Consider the following 20,293-nt stretch of genomic DNA (forward strand, 5'->3'; position numbering starts at 1 on the left):
TTTTTTCCAAAAAAAAGAAACAAATTTTTTTTTCCTCCTTTTTATCCCATTTTTTTTTCTCTCTTTTTGTCCCAAAAAGAAAAACAAATTATTTTCTCCTAAAAAACAAAAAAAAATTCCTTTTTTCTTCCATTTTCTTTTTTGTTAAAATAGAAATTTTTTTTCTAATTTTTGTTACAGAAAAAATTTCCCCTTCTTTTCTTTTTTTTTCTAAAAACATGAAAATATTTTTCTTTTTTTCTGCGCCTTCAACAAAAAATATTTTCTCTCTTTTGTCCCAAAGAAAATATTTCTCTTTTTAGTGCAAAAAAAAAAGAAGAAAATTTTTGTTCCTCTTTTTACCAGAAAAAAAAGAGAGAAAAGCATTAAAATCTAACGTCTAATAAAAACAAAAAAAAAAATTACTTTTTTCTCACCTAAAAAAAGAAATTTTTCTTGAAATTATTATTGAATGCTTCCTACGATAAATGAAAAAAACCTGTTTGCACATAATTCTTTGCTCATGGTAAGGTTAAAAAAAAAGAAAAAAAAATAGTTCAATGACAACTTTTTTTTTCGCTCCCCTTTGTTAAATTAAATTTATAATCATTGTCATTATTTTGGGCCCTTTTTTTTCAAAAAAATGGAAATGAAATTTTTTCATTTCATAAAATCTTCTTGGAAATTCCTATTTTCTCTCTTTTTTTTTTTGTTTTTCTTTTTTTAATAAACTTTTAATTGATTATTATCATCGAATCCAGCGCTGTGACCAGCGTTTCTCACAATAAAACTGGTGCCATCATAATGCATTCGTCTTTCGCCACGACGTACAAAAAGATGTGAAGTTTGTCCAAGGGAAGCTGTACAATGTAAAAATGGAGTTGTCAACGATGCTGTTCCATTACTTGGCGATGTTCGCAATTGATATTTATTGCTATTTCTTGCAATTCTAAAAAGAAAAAAAAATCTCCATTATTTTGAACAATATTTATAATTTCTGAGATTCAATTATTTATTATCATTTATAATTATTACTAGCAAAATTAAACGCGCGCCAAATTGAGTATTTAATTGTTTATTATAAAGAAATTAAACATTAATATTATCAATAATAATTTAATTTATTAGAATATTATTACATATTAAATGATAATAATGAAAATTATATATGTTTACAGGCCTCGGATTATACGACTTTTTCCGACTTTTTTTTTCAAAAATACGACTTTTATCGACTTATTTTAATAAAATGCGACATTTTTTTTTTACATTTGCAAAAAAAAAATGTAAATAAAATACATTTTTTTTTTAGTATAAAATGTAGATCTTCTTCAGATCTTCTTCAATTCAATTATTTAACAAATTTTGAACTAAAATGATTCTTCACTAAATTAATTATTTTTAATAAATTTAATAAAATACATCACAAATTCAATTATATATTAAAATTATTTTTTCAATTAAAATTTTTATGAAATTTAATAATTGTTTATAATTTAAAAAAAATATCACAATAAAATGGAATTATTTCTTAAAAATTTCAATTTAAAATAAACTAAAATTCAATTACTACCCGAAATTTTAATTCAAAATCAATTAAAAATCCAATAATTATCCACAAAATTTTTGAATTTAAAATTTAATTATTTACCAAGTTTTCAATTTAAAATGAAATAAAATTCAATTATTTTCTAAAATTTCTATTCAAAATTTTATTATCCAAATTTTCAATCAAAAATGAACTTAAATTAAATTATTATCCAAAATTTCAATAAAATTCAATTATTTCCCGAAATTTCAATTCAAAATCAAAGAAAATTTAATTATTTTACAAATTTTCAATTCAAAATCAACTAAAATTCAATTATTATTCTCAAAAATTTCAATTCAAAATTAATTATCAAAATTTTGAATCAAAAATCAACTAAAATTGAATTATTACCCAAATTTCAATTCAAAATCAATTAAAATATAATAATTATCCAAAATTTTAATTCAAAATTAATTAATATCAAAATTTTCAATCAAAAATCAACTAAAATTAAATTATTATAAAAAATTTCAGAATTATTTCCCGAAATTTCAATTCAAAATCAAAGAAAATTCAATTATTTCCTAAAATTTCAGTTCACAATCAAAGAAAATTCAATTACTTTCAAAATTTTGAATAGAAAATCTTTTAAAATTCAATTAATTTTCAAAATTTCAGTTTAAAATCAAAAAAAATTTAATTATTTCACAAAATTTTCACTTCGAAATCAACTAAAATTCAATTATTATTCTCAAAAATTTCAATTCAAAATTAATTATCAAAATTTGCAATCAAAAATCAACTAAAATTGAATTATTATCTTAAATTTTCAATTAAAATTCAATTTTTTCCCAAAAATTTTAGTTCAAAATCAATGAAAATTCAATTATTTTCAAAATTTTCTATTGAAAATCTTTTAAAATTCAATTAATTTTCAAATTTTCAGTTCAAAATCAAAGAAAATTTCATTATTTTCCAAATTTTCAATTCAAAATCAACTGAAATTCAATTATTCTCAAAAATTTGAATTCAAAATTAATTATCAAAATTTTCAATCAAAAATCAACTAAAATTGAATTATTATCTAAAATTTCAACTAAAATTCAATTATTTTCAAAAATTTCAATTATTTCCCGAAATTTCAGTTCAAAATCAAAGAAAATTTCATTATTTTCCAAATTTTCAATTCAAAATTAATTATCATAATTTTCAATCAAAAATCCACTAAAATTGAATTGTTATCCAAATTTTCAATTAAAATTCATTTATTTCCCGTAATTTCAATTCAAAATCAAAGAAAATTCAAATTACTTCCCAAAATTTCAGTTCAAAATCAAAGAAATTTTAATTAGTTTACAAATTTTCAATTCAAAATCAACTAAAATTCAATTATTCTTAAAAATTTTAATTCAAAATGAATTATCCAAAATTTCAATCAAAAATGAACTTAAATTAAATTATTATCCAAAATTTCAAGTAAAATTCAATTATTTCCCAAAATTTTCAATTCAAAATGAACTGAAATTCAATTATTATCCAAATGTAAAATCAAATAAAATTTCATTATTCACAAAAATTTGAATTCAAAATTAATTGAATTTTCAATAATTTGAATTTAAAAGCATCTAAAATTTAATTATTTCTAAAATTTTCCATCGAAATTTTTTTTTTTTTGAAATTTAATAATTTCAATTATAACTCTAAGGAAATTCAATTATTTTTTTAACTATTTTAATAATATTCTTTAAAAATTCAACTATCTGAAACCATTTTTCAATTAAAAATGATTTTCAAATTATTGTATTTTGTCCGCATTTTCTAATAAATTTTTAGTGAAATCATCTAAAATTTTAATTACAAAACACTTAAAGTTTCAATTAATTTCAAAAATCTCATTTTTTAAATCTTTGAAAATTCAATTAAATTTAAAAAATGTTTTCCAATAATTGTTTGTTGAATTATTTTTAGTTCTTTAAAATTTAATAATTGTTTGAAAATTAACAATTATCTTTTGAAATTTAATTATTTCTAAAAATTTCAACTTTAACCCTTCGAAAAGGATTATTATTAAAAAAAAAAATTTATTTAAAAATCTGTAAAATATTTTTGTTAAAATAAAAAACAAATCCACTTTTTTTTTGGAATATAAATCGACTGAAACGACTTTTTGTGTCTTTAAGTTGATTCGAGGCCTGTATTTATATAATTAATATTTAATAGGTATTCGTTGGCCCCTGGTACCTTAAAAATTAATTTTGAAAAATAAATTTTTTTCAAATTTACTATCTTGTACGAAATTTTCTGACGCATCTTTTTTGCTCATCATAAATTTTTTGTACAATTTTTGAATCAATATACAAGTTTAAAAAAAATTTCGTTGTGTAAACGTTGTGTACTTCAGCTTCGTGAATTGAATTTTCGATATTGGAATTTTGAAAGAAACTTATTCCGAAATTTGGAAACACAATTATACAACTTTGGCAAAAATGAGAAAAAGAATTGTCAAAATTTGACACGTCATAAGATTACTATTAAAAAAAAAACACGTGAAATCAGAAAAGGCCAACTTCAAGTTAGGACAGAAGGACAGACCAAGCATTTTATTATTATATAATAATAATTATTATTATTATTTTTTTTGTTCTTTTTATTATTATTTTAGTATTTAAATAATATTTAAATTTATTCATTATTATTCAAATGATATATGAAATTAAAAAAATGTTTTCTTAAATTCAAAAAATATTAATAATAAAAAATAGAAAAAAAGGGGTTTTTTTTTTTTTTTTTGCAATTTTTGAAAATTACCTAACAAGGCCATCGGGTGTTTGTGAAATTCGGACATTGTTGATGATCCAATTTTCAACGCCCTCGTCGGTCAGCCAATATTGGGCCGACGAAAGAGCAGCTGCAGCTTCTTGCATACATCCTGGACCGTGTCGTGATTCCGAATAAAAAACACTCAACGAAATATCCTAAAAACAAAAAATTAAATAATTCTTTAAAATTTCAAAAAAAAAAAAAAAAATTCTTTCTACAATATTTTTATTCTATTTCACTTTCTTTATCTTTTAAATAAAATTAATTATTTAATTCATTGGATATTTAATTAATTATTTAATTAATTCGATAATTAATTATTCAATTAATTCGATAATTAATTATTCAATTAATTAAATAATTAATTAATTGGACAGTTAATTGTTTGGATACTTAATTATTTATTCAATTAACCGGATATTTACTTTATTAGTTAATTAAATAAAATAATAATTATATTTCTTTACTTAACTAATTATAATTAATTACATAATTAGTAAATATTAGTAAATATTAGTAAATATTAGTAAATATTAGTAAATATTAATTTTTAAAAAATCAATTTAAAAAAAATTCTTCTATAAAAATTTTGTATTTAATTTCCCCCCCCCCCCTTTTTTTTGCTATAAAAAAACTTATAGAAATTTATTAATTTCTTACTTGACTCATATCGGAAAAGGAATCAGTCGTGGTTCTTGTTCCGGCGGCGTCGACAAGATAAACAAGAGCACATTGTTCGGAAGTGAAGCTGACGCCTTTGTACCACATTTTTGCGTACCTACAATATTAAATTTTACGAAAAAAAAAAAATTGCGTTTTATTTAAATGTTAATTATTATTATTATTATTATTATTATTATTATTATTATTATTATTTTTAAATTCTAACTTGTTATTTCCATGAGTATCGTGGGCTAAAATTTCAACACGAGATCCATATTGATAAATTCTTCCGTTTGGATGTAAAAGAGCTGCCGCTGCACCTGATCCACTCAGAGCCAGGACAATATTATTCTATATTTTCGAAAAAAAAAGGGGGGCGGAAAAACGAAAAAAAAAGAAGAAGAAATTATACTATTTGAAAATTTATTTTTTCAATTTTTTTTTATCTTAAAAATTATTAATTATTTTAATTTGGTTAAATTTAAATTTTTAAATTGACAGAAATTCCAATTCATCGAATTTTTCAAATTTGCTCCGAATTTTTAATATTGATAGAATTTTTACGACGCCAAATTTTGCAATTTTTGTACCTAAAAATAAAAATTTTGCCAAATTCCCAAAATTCAACGAATTTCTAATTTTTCCGAATTTTGCAATTTTTGTAAAATAAAAATTTCACCAAACAAAAATTCGATAACTAAATATTTGTTGTAATAAAGTAAAAATTTTTTATAAAAAAAAAATTTGTCAAATTTTAATTTGGAGAATTGATAAATCTTCTTTTTTTTAAAAAAAAAAATACATATATATAATTATCTCCAATAAAATTATTTAAAATGAAAATTTTAATTACTGATTTTTATGTGGGATAATTATGCGCCTTCCTTAAAAAAAATTCTCTAAAGTAAAAAATCGTTTTAAAAAAGGGGGGAATTCCATATTTATATACAAAATGTTAAAATATTCTACAAAATAAAATAGATTTCTAATTTTTTTTTTTAAATAAAATAAATTGCTAAAATTGAAAATTTGTCAGAAGAAAATTTTATCTAATAAAAAAATTCTTTAAATTGAAAATTTTAACTATAATTAATTTTTTTTGATTCGCCCCTAAAATTTACGGGACGCATGATACTGTTTTTTTAAAATCATTAATTAAAATTTCCATTTTATGGAATTTCAATTGTCAATAATTATTTTTGAGCAGAATTTTTACTTTTTCGAATTAGTATTTTGCAGAATTTTCATTAAAAAAAAAAAACGATTTTTTCTCTATTACAAAATTTTTCATATAATTGAAAATTGACTTTACAAAATTTTTTATTTATTCGAATTTTTATTTGTCAGAATTTTTTTATTCTCTCGAATTTTTATTTAACATAATAGGATATTTTAAAGAATTTTTATTGCCTAGAATTTTAATTGCAGAATTTTTATTTTATTCTTTCAGATGAATTTTCATTTGTTGAAAATAATTATTTGATATAATAATTTCCAAAAAAACTGATTTTTCTGCTGAATTTTTAACCGAAAAATTATTTAACAGAATTTTTAATTGATTTGACTTTTTATTTGTCCGAAATTGCAAATGACCGAAACAATAAATGATTTTGGCGCGATTTTTAAATTATCAACCAATCACATTTTTATTGATAATTTTTTATTGCAAGCCTCGGATCGACTTAAATGTACAAAAAAAAGTCGTTGTAGTCTATTTATATTACCAAAAAAAAGTCGAAAAAGTCGATTTTTTTTATTTTAACAAAAATATTTTACAGATTTTTAAATAAATTTTTTCTTTTTAAATAATAATACTTTTGTAAGGGTTAAAGTTGAAATTTTTTTTAGAAATAATTGAATTTCAAAAGATTTTATTAATTTTCAGACAATAATGATATTTTACACAACTAAAAATAAATTGTCAAATAATTTGATATAACATTTTTTAAATGTAATTGAATTTTCAAATATTTACAATTTAAATTTTTGAAATTAATTTAACTTTAAGTGATTTTTAATTAAAATTTTTTGATAATTTCACTAAAAAAATTTATTAGAAATTGCGAACAAAAATACAATAATTTGAAAACCAATTTTAATTGAAAAATAGTTTCATATACTTAGTTGAATTTTCAATGAATTTTATAAAAAAAAGTTAAAAATAATTGAATTTCCCTTAGAGTTATAATGGAAATTATTAAATTTTAAATAATTTTCAATGGAAAATTTTAGAAAAAATTAAATGTTAGAAGTTTTTTAATTCAATTTTTTGAAAATAATTGAATTATAATTTAAATTTTGGATAATAATTCAATTTTAGTTGATTTTTGGATTAAAAATTTTGATAATTAATTTTGAATTCAAATTCTTGTGAATAATTGAATTTTAGTTGATTTTGAATTGAAAATTTGGAAAATAATGAAATTTTCTTTGATTTTGAACTGAAAATTTGAAACTTAATTGAATTTTAAAAGATTTTCAATTGAAAATTTTGAAAATAATTGAATTTTCATTGATTTTGAACTTACATTTTTAGGAAATAATTGAATTTTAATTAAAATTTTAGATAATAATTCAATTTTAGTTGATTTTTGATTGCGAATTTTGATAATTAATTTTGAATTGAAATTTTTGAGAATAATAATTGTTAGCTTTAAAGAAAGACTCTAAGACATTTAAATATTCGAGTCATTTTCATAAATAGGAAGTACGTCACGGACGATACTACGCCACCTATGCGTTAATATTAAAAGATGTATCTCTTCCGTTTTTAATCCTTGGCTTAGTATAGCAACACGTTTATATATCTCTTGTTTTTCTAAACGCATCGTGTATTTAATTTATCTTTATTAAACTATTAACTTGCATATAAATTCACTGCTTATTTATTTCTACCCTCTGAGGTTTAGTTTTCACGATAACAGGTTATGGGCCCAGAGGTGCGCGAGTGAAATAAGTTGTGTCGTGAGGTTAGAAAGTGTCTCATTTTTTTTTACGACATTGAAAATGAGTGGTGCAGCAAGCACAAGAATCGAGTTGCTCGATAAAAACAATTACGACACATGGAAGCTACAAATGCAGGCCTTATTAATTAAGGCAGATTTGTGGGAATATGCAAGTGGGGCGTCTGTAAAACCAGAGAGAGATGCAGCGGCAGATGCTGCAACGATCGCCCGGGAACAAGCGTGGGTAAAAAACGATTTAAAGGCGAGATCGGACATCATCTTGTCAATTTCTTCTAGTGAATTAAAGCAAATCAAAAACTGCGAGACTTCGAGGGCGATGTGGCTGAGACTAGAAGAAATATACCAGTCAAAAGGACCGGCAAGGAAGGCAACTCTCTTGAAGAGGTTAACCTTACAAAAAATGGCGGAGGGGAGCGACATTCGAGACCACTTAAACGGATTTTTCGACACGGTGGACAAACTCGAGAGCATGGAAATTAATATTAACCCGGATTTGCTAACAGTGATGCTCCTGTACAGTCTGCCTACCAGTTTCGAGAATTTTCGATGCGCAATAGAATCGAGAGACACTTTACCGACCCCTGAAACTTTGCGCACGAAAATTATCGAGGAAAGTGATGCGAGAAAAAACGGTCCTCAAAGTGTATGTTCAGACGCGATGTTCGTTAATAAAAATATCGGTCGCGACGAATACAAACAAAATTCGGTAACGAAAGACAATTCCAAGAAACAGCAGAATTTTACATCACAATTTCGGTGTTTTGTGTGTAATAAACCTGGTCATAAAAAAGCTGAGTGCAGGTACAACAAAAATAAAAAACAAACCGCGAAGTGTGTAGAAGATGTGTGCCTCAGAGTAGGGGAATCTTTCGAAACAAATCAAAATTGGTGCTTGGACAGTGGCGCTACAACTCATTTGTGTAATAAGACGGAAAGTTTTCAAAAAATCACCAATTCGAATCCCGGAATCTTAAACCTCGCGAATAATTCTACCTCTGAAATCCTCGGTAAAGGAACAGTTAAATTCACAGCGAAAGTGAATAACGATGTAAAAAGCGTGTCACTCGAAAATACATCGTTTGCACCGGATTTACGGACGAACTTAATATCGGTATCGAAAATCACGGACAGAGGTTACGACGTTATTTTTAAAAGTAATCGGGCGGAAATCGTGAGGAGTGACGGAAACGTTGAATTGTTCGCGGAAAGAGTTGGGAACTTGTATTATGTGCCAGAGTTTCGTGAAAATGCGTCGATGACAACAAACTCGACGTCAAACAAAGCATCAGTTGAACTTGTACATAAAAGGTTAGGTCACGCAAGCACAATAGAAATCCAAAATGCTATACGGAAAGGGAATGTGACGGGTATTCAAATCGCGGAAACACCTGTCAAGTTTGATTGTGAAGTGTGCCTAAAAGGAAAAATGTCAAGGACACCTTTCCCAAAAGACTCGAACCGGAAGTCGGAAATTTTGCAAATCATACACACGGATCTATGTGGACCAGTGAGATCGGTATCACTGGGAGGATCAAAATATTTCATTGAATTCATCGACGATTCTACAAAATGGTGCGAAGTTCGTTTCCTTAAATCGAAGACAGAAGTTCCAAAAGTGACAATGGAATACATCGCTCAAGTGGAAAAACAAAAAGGAAAAAGTGTGCGAACGATACAATCCGACAACGGAACAGAGTTCACAAATATCGAACTTGACTCTTATCTCAAACAACGAGGAATAACAAGACGCCTTACCGTGCCTCATAATCCGGAGCAAAATGGCACTGCCGAGCGAAAAAATCGCACTCTTCTAGATACAGCAAGATGTCTTTTATTCGAAGCAGATTTGCCGAACTCGTACTGGGCGGAAGCGGTAAATACAGCGAACTATTTAAGAAACCGTTTGCCAACCAAGAGCTTGAATGGAAAGACACCTTATGAGGCTTGGACAGGAGAGGTTCCGAATTTATCGCATTTGAGAATTTTTGGAAGTCACGTGTTTTATCTGGACAGAGATCCCGGAAAAGGGAAATTGGATCAAAGAGGACAGGAAGGAATATTCCTTGGATATTCAGAGGAATCCAAGGCACTCCGCATCTGGTCATCGAAGAAAAATAAAATCATCATCAGTCGCGACGTAAAGTTCATTGAAGATAAGAAAATCAACCCTATAACGAAACAAGAAACAAAACCTCCATCAGAAGAACGTTTCTTTATGGACATCGAACACGTTTCTCCACGTGAATCGGGAGATGTCGAACAAATTTTACCACGTGAATCGGAAGATGTCGAACATGTTTTACCATCCGGATTAGAGGATACAGAGAGCGACGATGAAGAGGATTTTACAGGCTTCGAAAGAGAAGATCATCAAGATCAACCAGAACAAAGAGCACCAAATGCGGAAGGAAATCCAGAGCCAAAAAGACAACCGGGACGACCAAAAGGAAGTGGGAAGAAATCTGGAACAGAAAAAACCATCCCACGAAAAGGAACGAGAACCGGATTGAGAAGCAGTACACGACAAGAAAATGATCAAGGAGGCGACACAGAACGAGCTGAAATGGACGAGAAAACCGAGCAAACATTTCTATCTGAAGTTCCGATGAAGGAGGCGATAGCAGGATCAGATGCTGAAGAATGGCACCAAGCCATTGCAGATGAGATGAAATCCTTAATAAAAAATAAAACCTGGACTCTCATCAATCATCCGGATCAAGCCAAAGTCATCGGAAGTAGGATGATTCTAAGAAACAAGACGAATCCAGATGGAACTATAGAAAAACGGAAGGCTCGTTTAATCGCTCAAGGATTTAGCCAACAGCCCGGCATTCATTTCAAAGAAACTTTCGCTCCAGTTACCAGGATCAGCTCAATCCGTCTGATGGCATCTTTGGCAGCTCAATACAACTTGAAGATCAGGCAGTTTGATGTGACATCTGCATACCTGAACGGTGACCTAGAAGAACAAGTTTATATGAGTGCTCCAAAAGGATTCGAGATTTTTCTGCAAGATCTTATAGACTCAGAAGGTGACAGTAAAATTGGAAGCCAAGCCAAGGAGATGCTGCACGAATTCCAAAAAGGTAATAAAGTGTGTTTGCTAAAAAAATCTATTTATGGACTGAAACAAGCTGGCCGTAGCTGGTACAAAAAACTTGACGAAACCCTCAGGAATATAGGTGCTGTTCCCTCCAAGTCAGACCCATGTCTGTTTCAAATCGGAGCAGGGGAAGACATAGTCATCATAGTGGTCTACGTAGATGACATCCTCGTGGCCGCCAAAGACGAAAAAAAAATCGAAGTTTTTAAAAGAAAATTGTCTAACAAATTTGATTTAAAAGACCTTGGACCTGCAACCTACTTCTTGGGAATAGAGTTCACACAAGGTAACAACGTCGTCAAAATGTGCCAACAAGGATACACACAGGAACTACTCCAAAAGTTCGGGATGAGCGAGAGCAACCCTGTTGCCACTCCAATCGAAACCGGAGTGAAGCTCGTCAAAAATCAACAACCTAGTGAACAGGATCAAAAATTGCCTTACCGAGAGCTTGTCGGAGCGCTTACCTACCTTTCAGTCACAACTCGGCCAGACATCGCTTATTCGATAAGCTACTTAGGGCAATTTAATAATTGTTATGACTCAACGCATTGGAAGGCAGCTAAACGGGTGTTACGCTACCTCAAAGGAACCATCGACGTAGGCATCATCTACAGAAAGCAGGAAGAACCAGTTCAAGGATATGTTGACGCGGATTGGGGAAACTGTGTAATCGATCGGAGATCTTACTCAGGATATATCTTCAAACTTGCAGGAGGCCCAATATCGTGGGACTCACGCAAGCAAAGGACCTCAGCGCTATCAACGACGGAGGCGGAATATATGGCCCTAACAGAAGGTGTCAAGGAAGCCATATATCTTCAAAGATTCCTTCAGGAACTTGGATTCAAGGACCTTTCTAATTTGAGTGTATTTTGTGACAACAGAAGCTGCTTATGTCTGGCTGAAAATCCGACTTTTCATGCTAGAACTAAGCATATTTCGATTAGATATCATTTTGTGCGGGATATTTTGGCAAGAAATTTGTTCACTATAAAATACATTTCGACTCATAATCAAGTGGCTGATTTTCTGACCAAAGGACTAACGAAAATGAAACATTATCAGTGTTTGAAATCTGCTGGATTATCCTCAGTGAAATATTAGTGTTAGTTGATTTTTTTATTCGATCATTCCTTTTTATTTTTATTCGTTGATTAAAAAAATGATACTGTATGACTCGAGGGGAAGTGTTAGCTTTAAAGAAAGACTCTAAGACATTTAAATATTCGAGTCATTTTCATAAATAGGAAGTACGTCACGGACGATACTACGCCACCTATGCGTTAATATTAAAAGATGTATCTCTTCCGTTTTTAATCCTTGGCTTAGTATAGCAACACGTTTATATATCTCTTGTTTTTCTAAACGCATCGTGTATTTAATTTATCTTTATTAAACTATTAACTTGCATATAAATTCACTGCTTATTTATTTCTACCCTCTGAGGTTTAGTTTTCACGATAACAATAATTGAATTTTAGTTGATTTTAAATTAAAAATTTTGTAAAATAATTAAATTTTCTTTGATTTTGAACTGAAATTTTGTAAATTAATTGAATTTTAAAAGATTTTCTATTCAAAATTTTCAAAATAATTGAATTTTCTTTGATTGTGAACTAAAATTTTGGAAAATAATTCAATTTTAATTGATTTTTGATTGAAAATTTTGAAAATAATTGAATTTTCTTTGATTTTGAATTGAAATTTTGGGAAATAATTGAATTTTCTTTGATTTTGAATTGAAATTTCGGGAAATAATTGAAATTTTTTATAATAATTTAATTTTAGTTGATTTTTTATAGCAAATTTTGATAATTCATTTTGAATTGAAATTTTTAAGAATAATTGAATTTTAGTTGATTTTGAATTGAAAATTTGGAAAATAATTAAATTTTCATTGATTTTGAACTGAAATAATTGAAAATAATTGAATTTTCTTTGATTTTGAACTGAAATTTTTGGAAGTAATTTCAATTTTCTTTGATTTTGAATTGAAATTTCGGGAAATAAATGAATTTTAATTGAATATTTGGATAACAATTCAATTTTAGTGGATTTTTGATTGAAAATTTTGATAATTAATTTTGAAAATTGAAATTTTTGAGAATAATAATTGAATTTTAGTTGATTTTAAATGTAAAAATTTTGAAAATAATTGAATTTTCTGTGATTTTGAATTGAAATTTTGCGAAAAAATTGAATTATAATTGAAATTTTTGATATTAATTTAATTTTAGTTGATTTTTGATTGCAAATTTTGATAATTAATTTTGAATTGAAATTTTGGATAATTATTGAATTTTAATTGATTTTAAATTAAAAATTTTGAGAATAATTGAATTTTAGTTTTATTTTGAATTGAAATTTTTGTGAAAATAATTGAAAATTTTTTTTCTATTTTGAATTGATTTTTGATTTTGAATTAAAAAATCTTTTTTGTTATTTTTTTTTGATAATTTTTTTTTTTTTTTTGTAAATTATAAATAATTGTTAAATTTCATAAATATTTTAATATTGAAAAAGTAATTTTGAAATAAATGAATTTGTGAATTGAATTTCATTAAAATTATTAAAAAAAAAATAATTAATTTAGTGAAGAATTTTTGTTAAAAATTTATTAAATAATTGAAATAAAGAAGATTTGCATTTTATACCAAAAAAAAAAAATGTATTTTATTTCAAAAAAAAAATTTTTTTTTTATATATAATCCGAGGCCTGAAATTCGTCTTAAAAATAATTATGACAAATGAAATTTTCCATAGAATGAAAATTCCTGTAAATGGTGTTTTTTTTTTTTTTTTTTTTTTCCAAATACCTATACCAAAAAGAAAAGAATTACCTTGAAATTAATGACGCGTACGGCGCGATCAATTGTCATATCAACGCGTATTCGATTATGTAATCGAAGGGAAATTGTTCCATGAGGGGTGGCAATGGCGCCACCAGGAATTGGTTCAATATCATGATCTCGCCAATTTTCCGTATAAATGCAAGTCTCCTCAATTGGATAATAAGATGGTGAAAATGATTTTTGATTTCTCGGTTGACGCCAATTTGTTGTACTCGTTGACAAATATCCACTATTGCTATTGTTACTGTTGTTGTTGTTATTATTATTGTTATTATTGTTGTTGCTATTATTGTTGTTTACAGTTCCTCCCCATTGATCCGAGGGTGGGGTCTCGAAATATTTTGAAAATTCACTGTATCTCTAAAAAAAAAAAAGTCATAAGTCAGAAAGAAAATTAAAAAAAAAAAAAAAAAAAATTTTTTCCTAAGTAAATAAAAATAAAAATTAAAATTAAAATAAAGAAGTAAATAAATAAAAAATAAATTAAAAATATAAAACTACTTTTGACAAAGAAATAAAATAAAATACAAAAGGGAAAAAAACCGGAAAAATAACGAAAGGGAAACAAAAAGAAAGTAGAAAACGTAAAAAAAAACAAAAAAAATAAAAATACAGATATACTTATAAAACAAAAAAATTTAAAAAGGACAGAAAAAAATTGAAAATAAAACTACAAAAAATAAAAAAATTCCAAAAAAAGAAATTAAAAATACACCAAAAATTAATGATAAATAATAAAATAAATTTAGAGGGGAAAAAATAAAACATTTTGAAATAAATTAAGATAAGTACATTTTTTTTCGGACAAAAATGTAATTTATTGCCCCTCCAAAAATGGGACGAATTAAAAAAAAAAAAAAAAAAAAAAAAAAAACAAACAAAAATTATATAGAGTCGGAAACAATTAAAAACGTGTTTAGAATTGTTTTATTGTCTTTATCTCACTGACAAAATACCTTGAGCCACTTTTCGATATTAATTACGAACAAATTTACATTTAGAAGGAAAACGATGAGGGGAAGACGGCGAAAAAAAAAAAAAAGAAAAAAAAATTTACTGATTATACATGACAAATGCTGGCATTTTTCCTTATTAATTAGATATCAATTTTTTTTTTTCAAATTTTAATTTTTTTTTTATACACACAGTATATATATAGTACCAAAAAAAAATCCGAAAATTATAATTATATAATTATATAATTTTATATTATCTAAAGTATAAATAAAAATATATATATAATTATAATCAGTCAACTTATTAAATAGATAAAAGTAAATAAATAATAATTATTGTAATTACAAAAAAAAAAAATTATACATTTTTTTCTTATTATTTTTTTGTTTGCTGTATAAAAGAAAAAACTAAATTTATAATAATTAAAATTTCCTAATGATAATTATTTATAAAAAAAAAAAAAAATGGCCACTGTCTGTAAAATTTTATAAATGAAAAAAATAATAAAAAAAAAAAAAAAAATGGTAAAAACAGAAAATAATTACCTGAAAATGAGACTCGTCGTGATAACTGTGAGCGGTGTAAAGAGACCTGGGACGCAAAGGTGCCGCGGATTGATGATTTTGATTTGAAATTGCAGGAGCTGAACTTGGCATTGGAATCGGTGGATATTGTCCAATTTTTTGCACATCTTTCAAAATTTCCGTCGAACTCGTCATTGTCTTCACCTTCCGCAAAAAATTATTATTCAAATTTTCTTTTATTTATCATTATTATTATTTTATTTTAATTCTATAATTAATTTTTAATTTTTTTTTCTTATCATTCTTTTATTTTTTTTGATATTATTTAATTTTTCTATTATTTATTATTATTATTATTATTATTTTATTGTAATTTTACTTTTTTGTTTTTTATTATATATTTTTTAATTATTTTATTTTTATTTATTTATTATTATTATTATTATTATTATTATTATTATTATTATTATTATTATTGAAAAATATTTTCTATAAAATAAATACTTTTTTCTATCGAATTCAAAAAATTTATGTTTCTATTAAAAAATAAATACATTTTTTTTTTCTTTCAAAATTGAAAAAAATTGTTTCTGTTAAATGAATATATATTTTTTTTTAATTCAAATTTAAAAAATGTTTCTTTCAAATTGAAAAAAATTGTTTCTGTTAAATAAATATTTTTTTTTTTTTTTTAATTCAAATTTAAAAAATGTTTCTTTCAAATTGAAAAAAATTGTTTCTGTTAATTTTTTTTTTTTTTTTATTTCAAATTTAAAAAATGTTTCTTTCAAATTAAAAAAAAAAATTGTTTCTGTTAAATAATAGAAAGAAAAAAAAAGTTTTTCTAAAAAAAATTGCAAAAAAAAAAAAAATTTATTTTTACCTTAACGTCGCCCGAAGAATTTCTTGGCTTCTTGCGACGTTGTTTTCGATTTCTTGAGGATGCATTACGCGTTCCTCCTTCGCTATTTCGATCCATGTTTAATGAATTTTTTCCCTTCAAAAATGAAACAAAACCTCCTGTTCTCCTCCTTGTATCACCACCTTCCTGGCAAACAATTTGCGTTTTGCTGGCCACTTTTGTTGTTCAAATTTCACACAAAATAAGAGGAAGAAGAAGAAGAAGAAAAAAAAAAAAACACAAAAAATCCCCCCTAAAAAAAAAAAAAATTGCCCGGAAAACTGAAACAAATCTTTCAAAAACTTTTAATAAATTAATTAAACTTTTTTTTTTTTTTTTTTTTTTATCTTTTGGGAGAGAGACGAAAAAAAAACCTTTTTCTTTTCCTCTCTTTCTTTTTTCAAGGAAAAACTGTGAGAAAAAAAAACAAGAGAGCAATGATAATTTCTTCGTTGCCTTGACGATTTTTTTTTGTTTTCCATTTTTCTCTCTTTTTTTTGTTTTTTCAAAAATTCAAAAAAAAAAATACTGAAATTTATTGGACGAAAAAAATTATCGCAATTTGAAATATTTTTTTTTTTTTGAAGAAAAAGGAGAAAAAATATATGTAAAATTGAAAATGAATTATATATAAAAATAAATAAATAAATAAAACGCGAAATTCAAATTCAAATAAAAATTTGGCAAAAAAAAAGAAACAAAAAATATGAAATTGAAAATAATAAAAAACGCGAAATTCAAATTTAAATAAAAATTCGGTAAAAAAAAGGAAAACAAAAAATATGAAATTGAAAATAATAAAAAAAAATAAATAAATAAATAAAACGCGAAATTCAAATTCAAATAAAAATTTTCAAAAAAAAAAGAAACAAAAAATATGAAATTGAAAATAATAAAAAAAAATAAAACGTGAAAAATAAAAATTATGAAATTAAAAAAAAACAAAAGAAAAAAATATTTGTGTTTTTGTAATAAAAATAAATAAATAAAAAAATAATTTAAAAAAAAAACAATTTTTTAATTTGCAAAAAAAATGTAAAAACATTGAGAATTAAACTATTTTTTTCAAAATAATTTATATATAAATATATAATATATATATATTTTATTTTACTATATATAATTACACTTAATAATGTTTAATACTCTTGACGATTTACAAAAAAAAAAAAAAAAAAAAATTGAGGATAAAAATTCAAAAATTCCCCAACGATTGCAAATAAAATTGTCAATTGAAAAATTTAACTCTCAAATTAAAACAAGATTTATTGTTACCAAACAATAAAAAACAATAACAATCCTTGAACAATTTTTTTTTCCTCCACTTTAATTATTTATTGTTTCTTTTTTTTTTTGCATCAACTTTTCTTTTTTTATTTTTATTATTTCCATAATACATTTTTATTTATAATATAAAAAAAAATTAATTTTCATATTATAATTAGAAAATAATTTATTATCGTTTATGTATCATTTAGATTTTTATTTCTATTATTATTAATTATTATTAATTATTATTATTATTTTTAATTAATAATTTTAATTGATAATTTATATTTATAATTACTAATATCAATTTTAATTAATAATTTTAATTTTCGCGTGTCTTCATTTTTTAAAAATTCTATTTTATTTTTATTTATTTATTTATAACGTTTACGTTTTCATTAATTAATTTTCAATTAATAATTTACATTTTCAATTAATAATTTTTTTTTTTTAAATAATAATTTTTAAACATTTTTAAATTAAGAATAATTTTTAATAAGTAGTTTTAATTTTTAGCCATTAAAAAAAAAAAATAAGTTTTATGTAATTTCAAAAATGAGTTTTTTTTTTCTTTTTCTATTTAGAATTTATGATTAATTACATTTTGATCAAGTTGAAGTGAATAATTATATTTCTATTCAAGAATTTTCCGTTTCTATAATTTCAGTTATTCATTTTTATAATGACATAATTAGTGGGATGATTTAATAAGAAAAAAAAAGAAACATTATATCTTCACTTAAAGATCTTGTTTAGAATTTTTAATCGGCATTTGTTTAATTTTAATTCACGTTTTTACTTTTTTTTTTTTTTTTTTTTTTATCGAAATATTTTCCGCTCATTTCCAATCAAAAAAAAAAAAAAAAAAAATTTCAAAACAATAAGAATAATTACAAAAAAAAAGAGAGATAAGAAAATTAAAAAAAAAGAGTGAGAAAAAAAATTAAATAGAAATTAAAAAAACAAAAATCGAATAAAAATTAAATTATATTTATAAAAAAAAAAAAAAAAAAAAAAAATAACGAAAACAAAAGGAAACAAAAATTCAATAATTAAGAAAAACCAAAAAATTTCGATAATAGAAAAACAAGAATTAAAAAACAAAAATGTAATTAAAAAAATAATAAAATAATAATTAAATAAAAATAATAAAATAAAACAAAAAAATTCAATTTTAAATTTTTTGTTGGTTTTTTTTATTATTTTTTTAATATTTAATTTTTGTTTTTTTATTCTTGGATTTTTTGTTTCATTTAAAATTTTTATTATTAAATTTTTAGGATTTTTATTTTTATTTATTATCGCAAAGTTTTTTTTTTTTTTTTTTGGTTTTTCTTTTTTATAGATTTTTTTTAAAAATTAAATTTTTTTTTTATTTTGTTATGTTTTAATATTACATTTTTTTTTTGAATTATTTTTCTTGCTTTTTATTAAGAAAATTTTTTTGGTTTTTCTTCGTTATTTGAATTTTTTTTGTTATATTTTTTTAATAATTGAATTTTTTTTTGTTATATATATATAAATAAATATGAATAAATAGGAAAAAATTATTTTGCACTTATAATATACACAGAGATATACACGTGATTCGATTGGTCACTAGGTGGGAGAATCATTTTATCACACGTTACATTTGAAATTGTTCGCTCAGTATTCGTCAACCTCGTGGCTATAATAAAGCTCGCGAAAAGTAAATTTTATGTAAATTACATAATTTATTAATTTCCTTTTGTTTTTTTTTTGCAAATAAACAGAAAAAAAATTGTTTCCCTTTTTAAAATTAATAATATTACAAGAATGACAATTTTAAAAAGATTTTTCTTTATTGTCATTCTCATCATTTGCGCCACGATTCTGGGTAATTAATTAATTACAAAATAAAAAACCAAAATGCTCATCATAATTGTTTTTTTTTTATCATTCTTTTCTTTTTCACAAAATAAAAATTAATTTTGCATTTATTTATTTATTTTTTTTTTCTTAATTAAAAGAGAAAACACAAATAAACGAAATTTTTTACAAATGCAAAAAAGTAGGTGAAAAATTAATTTAAATTTTAACAATTAAATTATTAAATTAAATAAATAATTAAATAAGTCAATAAATAAATAAATAATGAAAAAATTAAATAAATTTTTCATAAGGGGAGAAATAATTTCCGAAAAAAAATTTTTTTATAAAATTTAATTTGTAGATTTGAAAAAAATGATAATTGAAATAAAAATTCAATTTTTAGCTTTTTTTTTTTTTTCTTTCTTACAAAACTGATAAGAAATTGTTAATAAATTTAGTGTGCAAATTCATTATGTCAACAAAATACAAGGATTTAATTTTATTTACCGACTGATTGTAAATTTTAATTTTTTCTTAAATTTTTTTGATTATTCGTTATTTATTTTCATTTTATTTGTATTATTATTATTCTTCTTTTTTTAATTTTTCTTTTTCTTTCAATTTTTTAAAAATAATTTTTTTCATTTTATTTATTTGTAATATATAAAGAAAAAAAAGATTTTATTTATTTAAAAGATAATAATAATAAATATATTATTATTATTATTATTATTACCTTTCTTCGTAATTTTTTTTTCTTTTTCAAAATTTGAATTCTAGAATTAATTTGTTTCCATTTTTTTTTCTAAATCTAAGAATTTGATAAAAAATCAATTTAAAAATCAATATAATCATACTAATCTTCCAATCACTATAATCTTAAGATACAAAA

General features: G+C 23.7%; 2 protein-coding genes across 2 annotated transcripts in view; one reads left to right on the forward strand and one right to left on the reverse strand.

The window, feature by feature from the left end:
• The window catches only part of LOC127290621 (probable serine/threonine-protein kinase cdc7), a 23,499-nt gene continuing 3,206 nt past the window's right edge, over window positions 1-20,293 (reverse strand). Inside the window, exons 2-8 of the mRNA XM_051319315.1 lie at window positions 16,282-16,552; window positions 15,420-15,602; window positions 13,906-14,277; window positions 5,220-5,344; window positions 4,991-5,108; window positions 4,319-4,485; window positions 1-928 (exon numbers count right to left, since the gene is read on the reverse strand). Of these exons, the coding sequence (XP_051175272.1) occupies window positions 703-928; window positions 4,319-4,485; window positions 4,991-5,108; window positions 5,220-5,344; window positions 13,906-14,277; window positions 15,420-15,602; window positions 16,282-16,377 (1,287 nt within the window). The 5' untranslated portion in view covers window positions 16,378-16,552 and the 3' untranslated portion in view covers window positions 1-702. The remainder of the gene's footprint in view (window positions 929-4,318; window positions 4,486-4,990; window positions 5,109-5,219; window positions 5,345-13,905; window positions 14,278-15,419; window positions 15,603-16,281; window positions 16,553-20,293) is intronic.
• LOC127290622 (prostatic acid phosphatase-like) overlaps window positions 19,204-20,293 on the forward strand; it is a 10,055-nt gene continuing 8,965 nt past the window's right edge. The window contains exon 1 of the mRNA XM_051319316.1: window positions 19,204-19,426. Within this exon, the coding sequence (XP_051175273.1) occupies window positions 19,366-19,426 (61 nt within the window). The 5' untranslated portion in view covers window positions 19,204-19,365. The remainder of the gene's footprint in view (window positions 19,427-20,293) is intronic.

This window comes from Leptopilina boulardi, unplaced genomic scaffold (assembly GCF_019393585.1).
Source record: "Leptopilina boulardi isolate dan_hultmark-lab unplaced genomic scaffold, ZJU_Lbou_2.1 LbouV2_78, whole genome shotgun sequence".
Taxonomy (NCBI): domain Eukaryota; kingdom Metazoa; phylum Arthropoda; class Insecta; order Hymenoptera; family Figitidae; genus Leptopilina; species Leptopilina boulardi.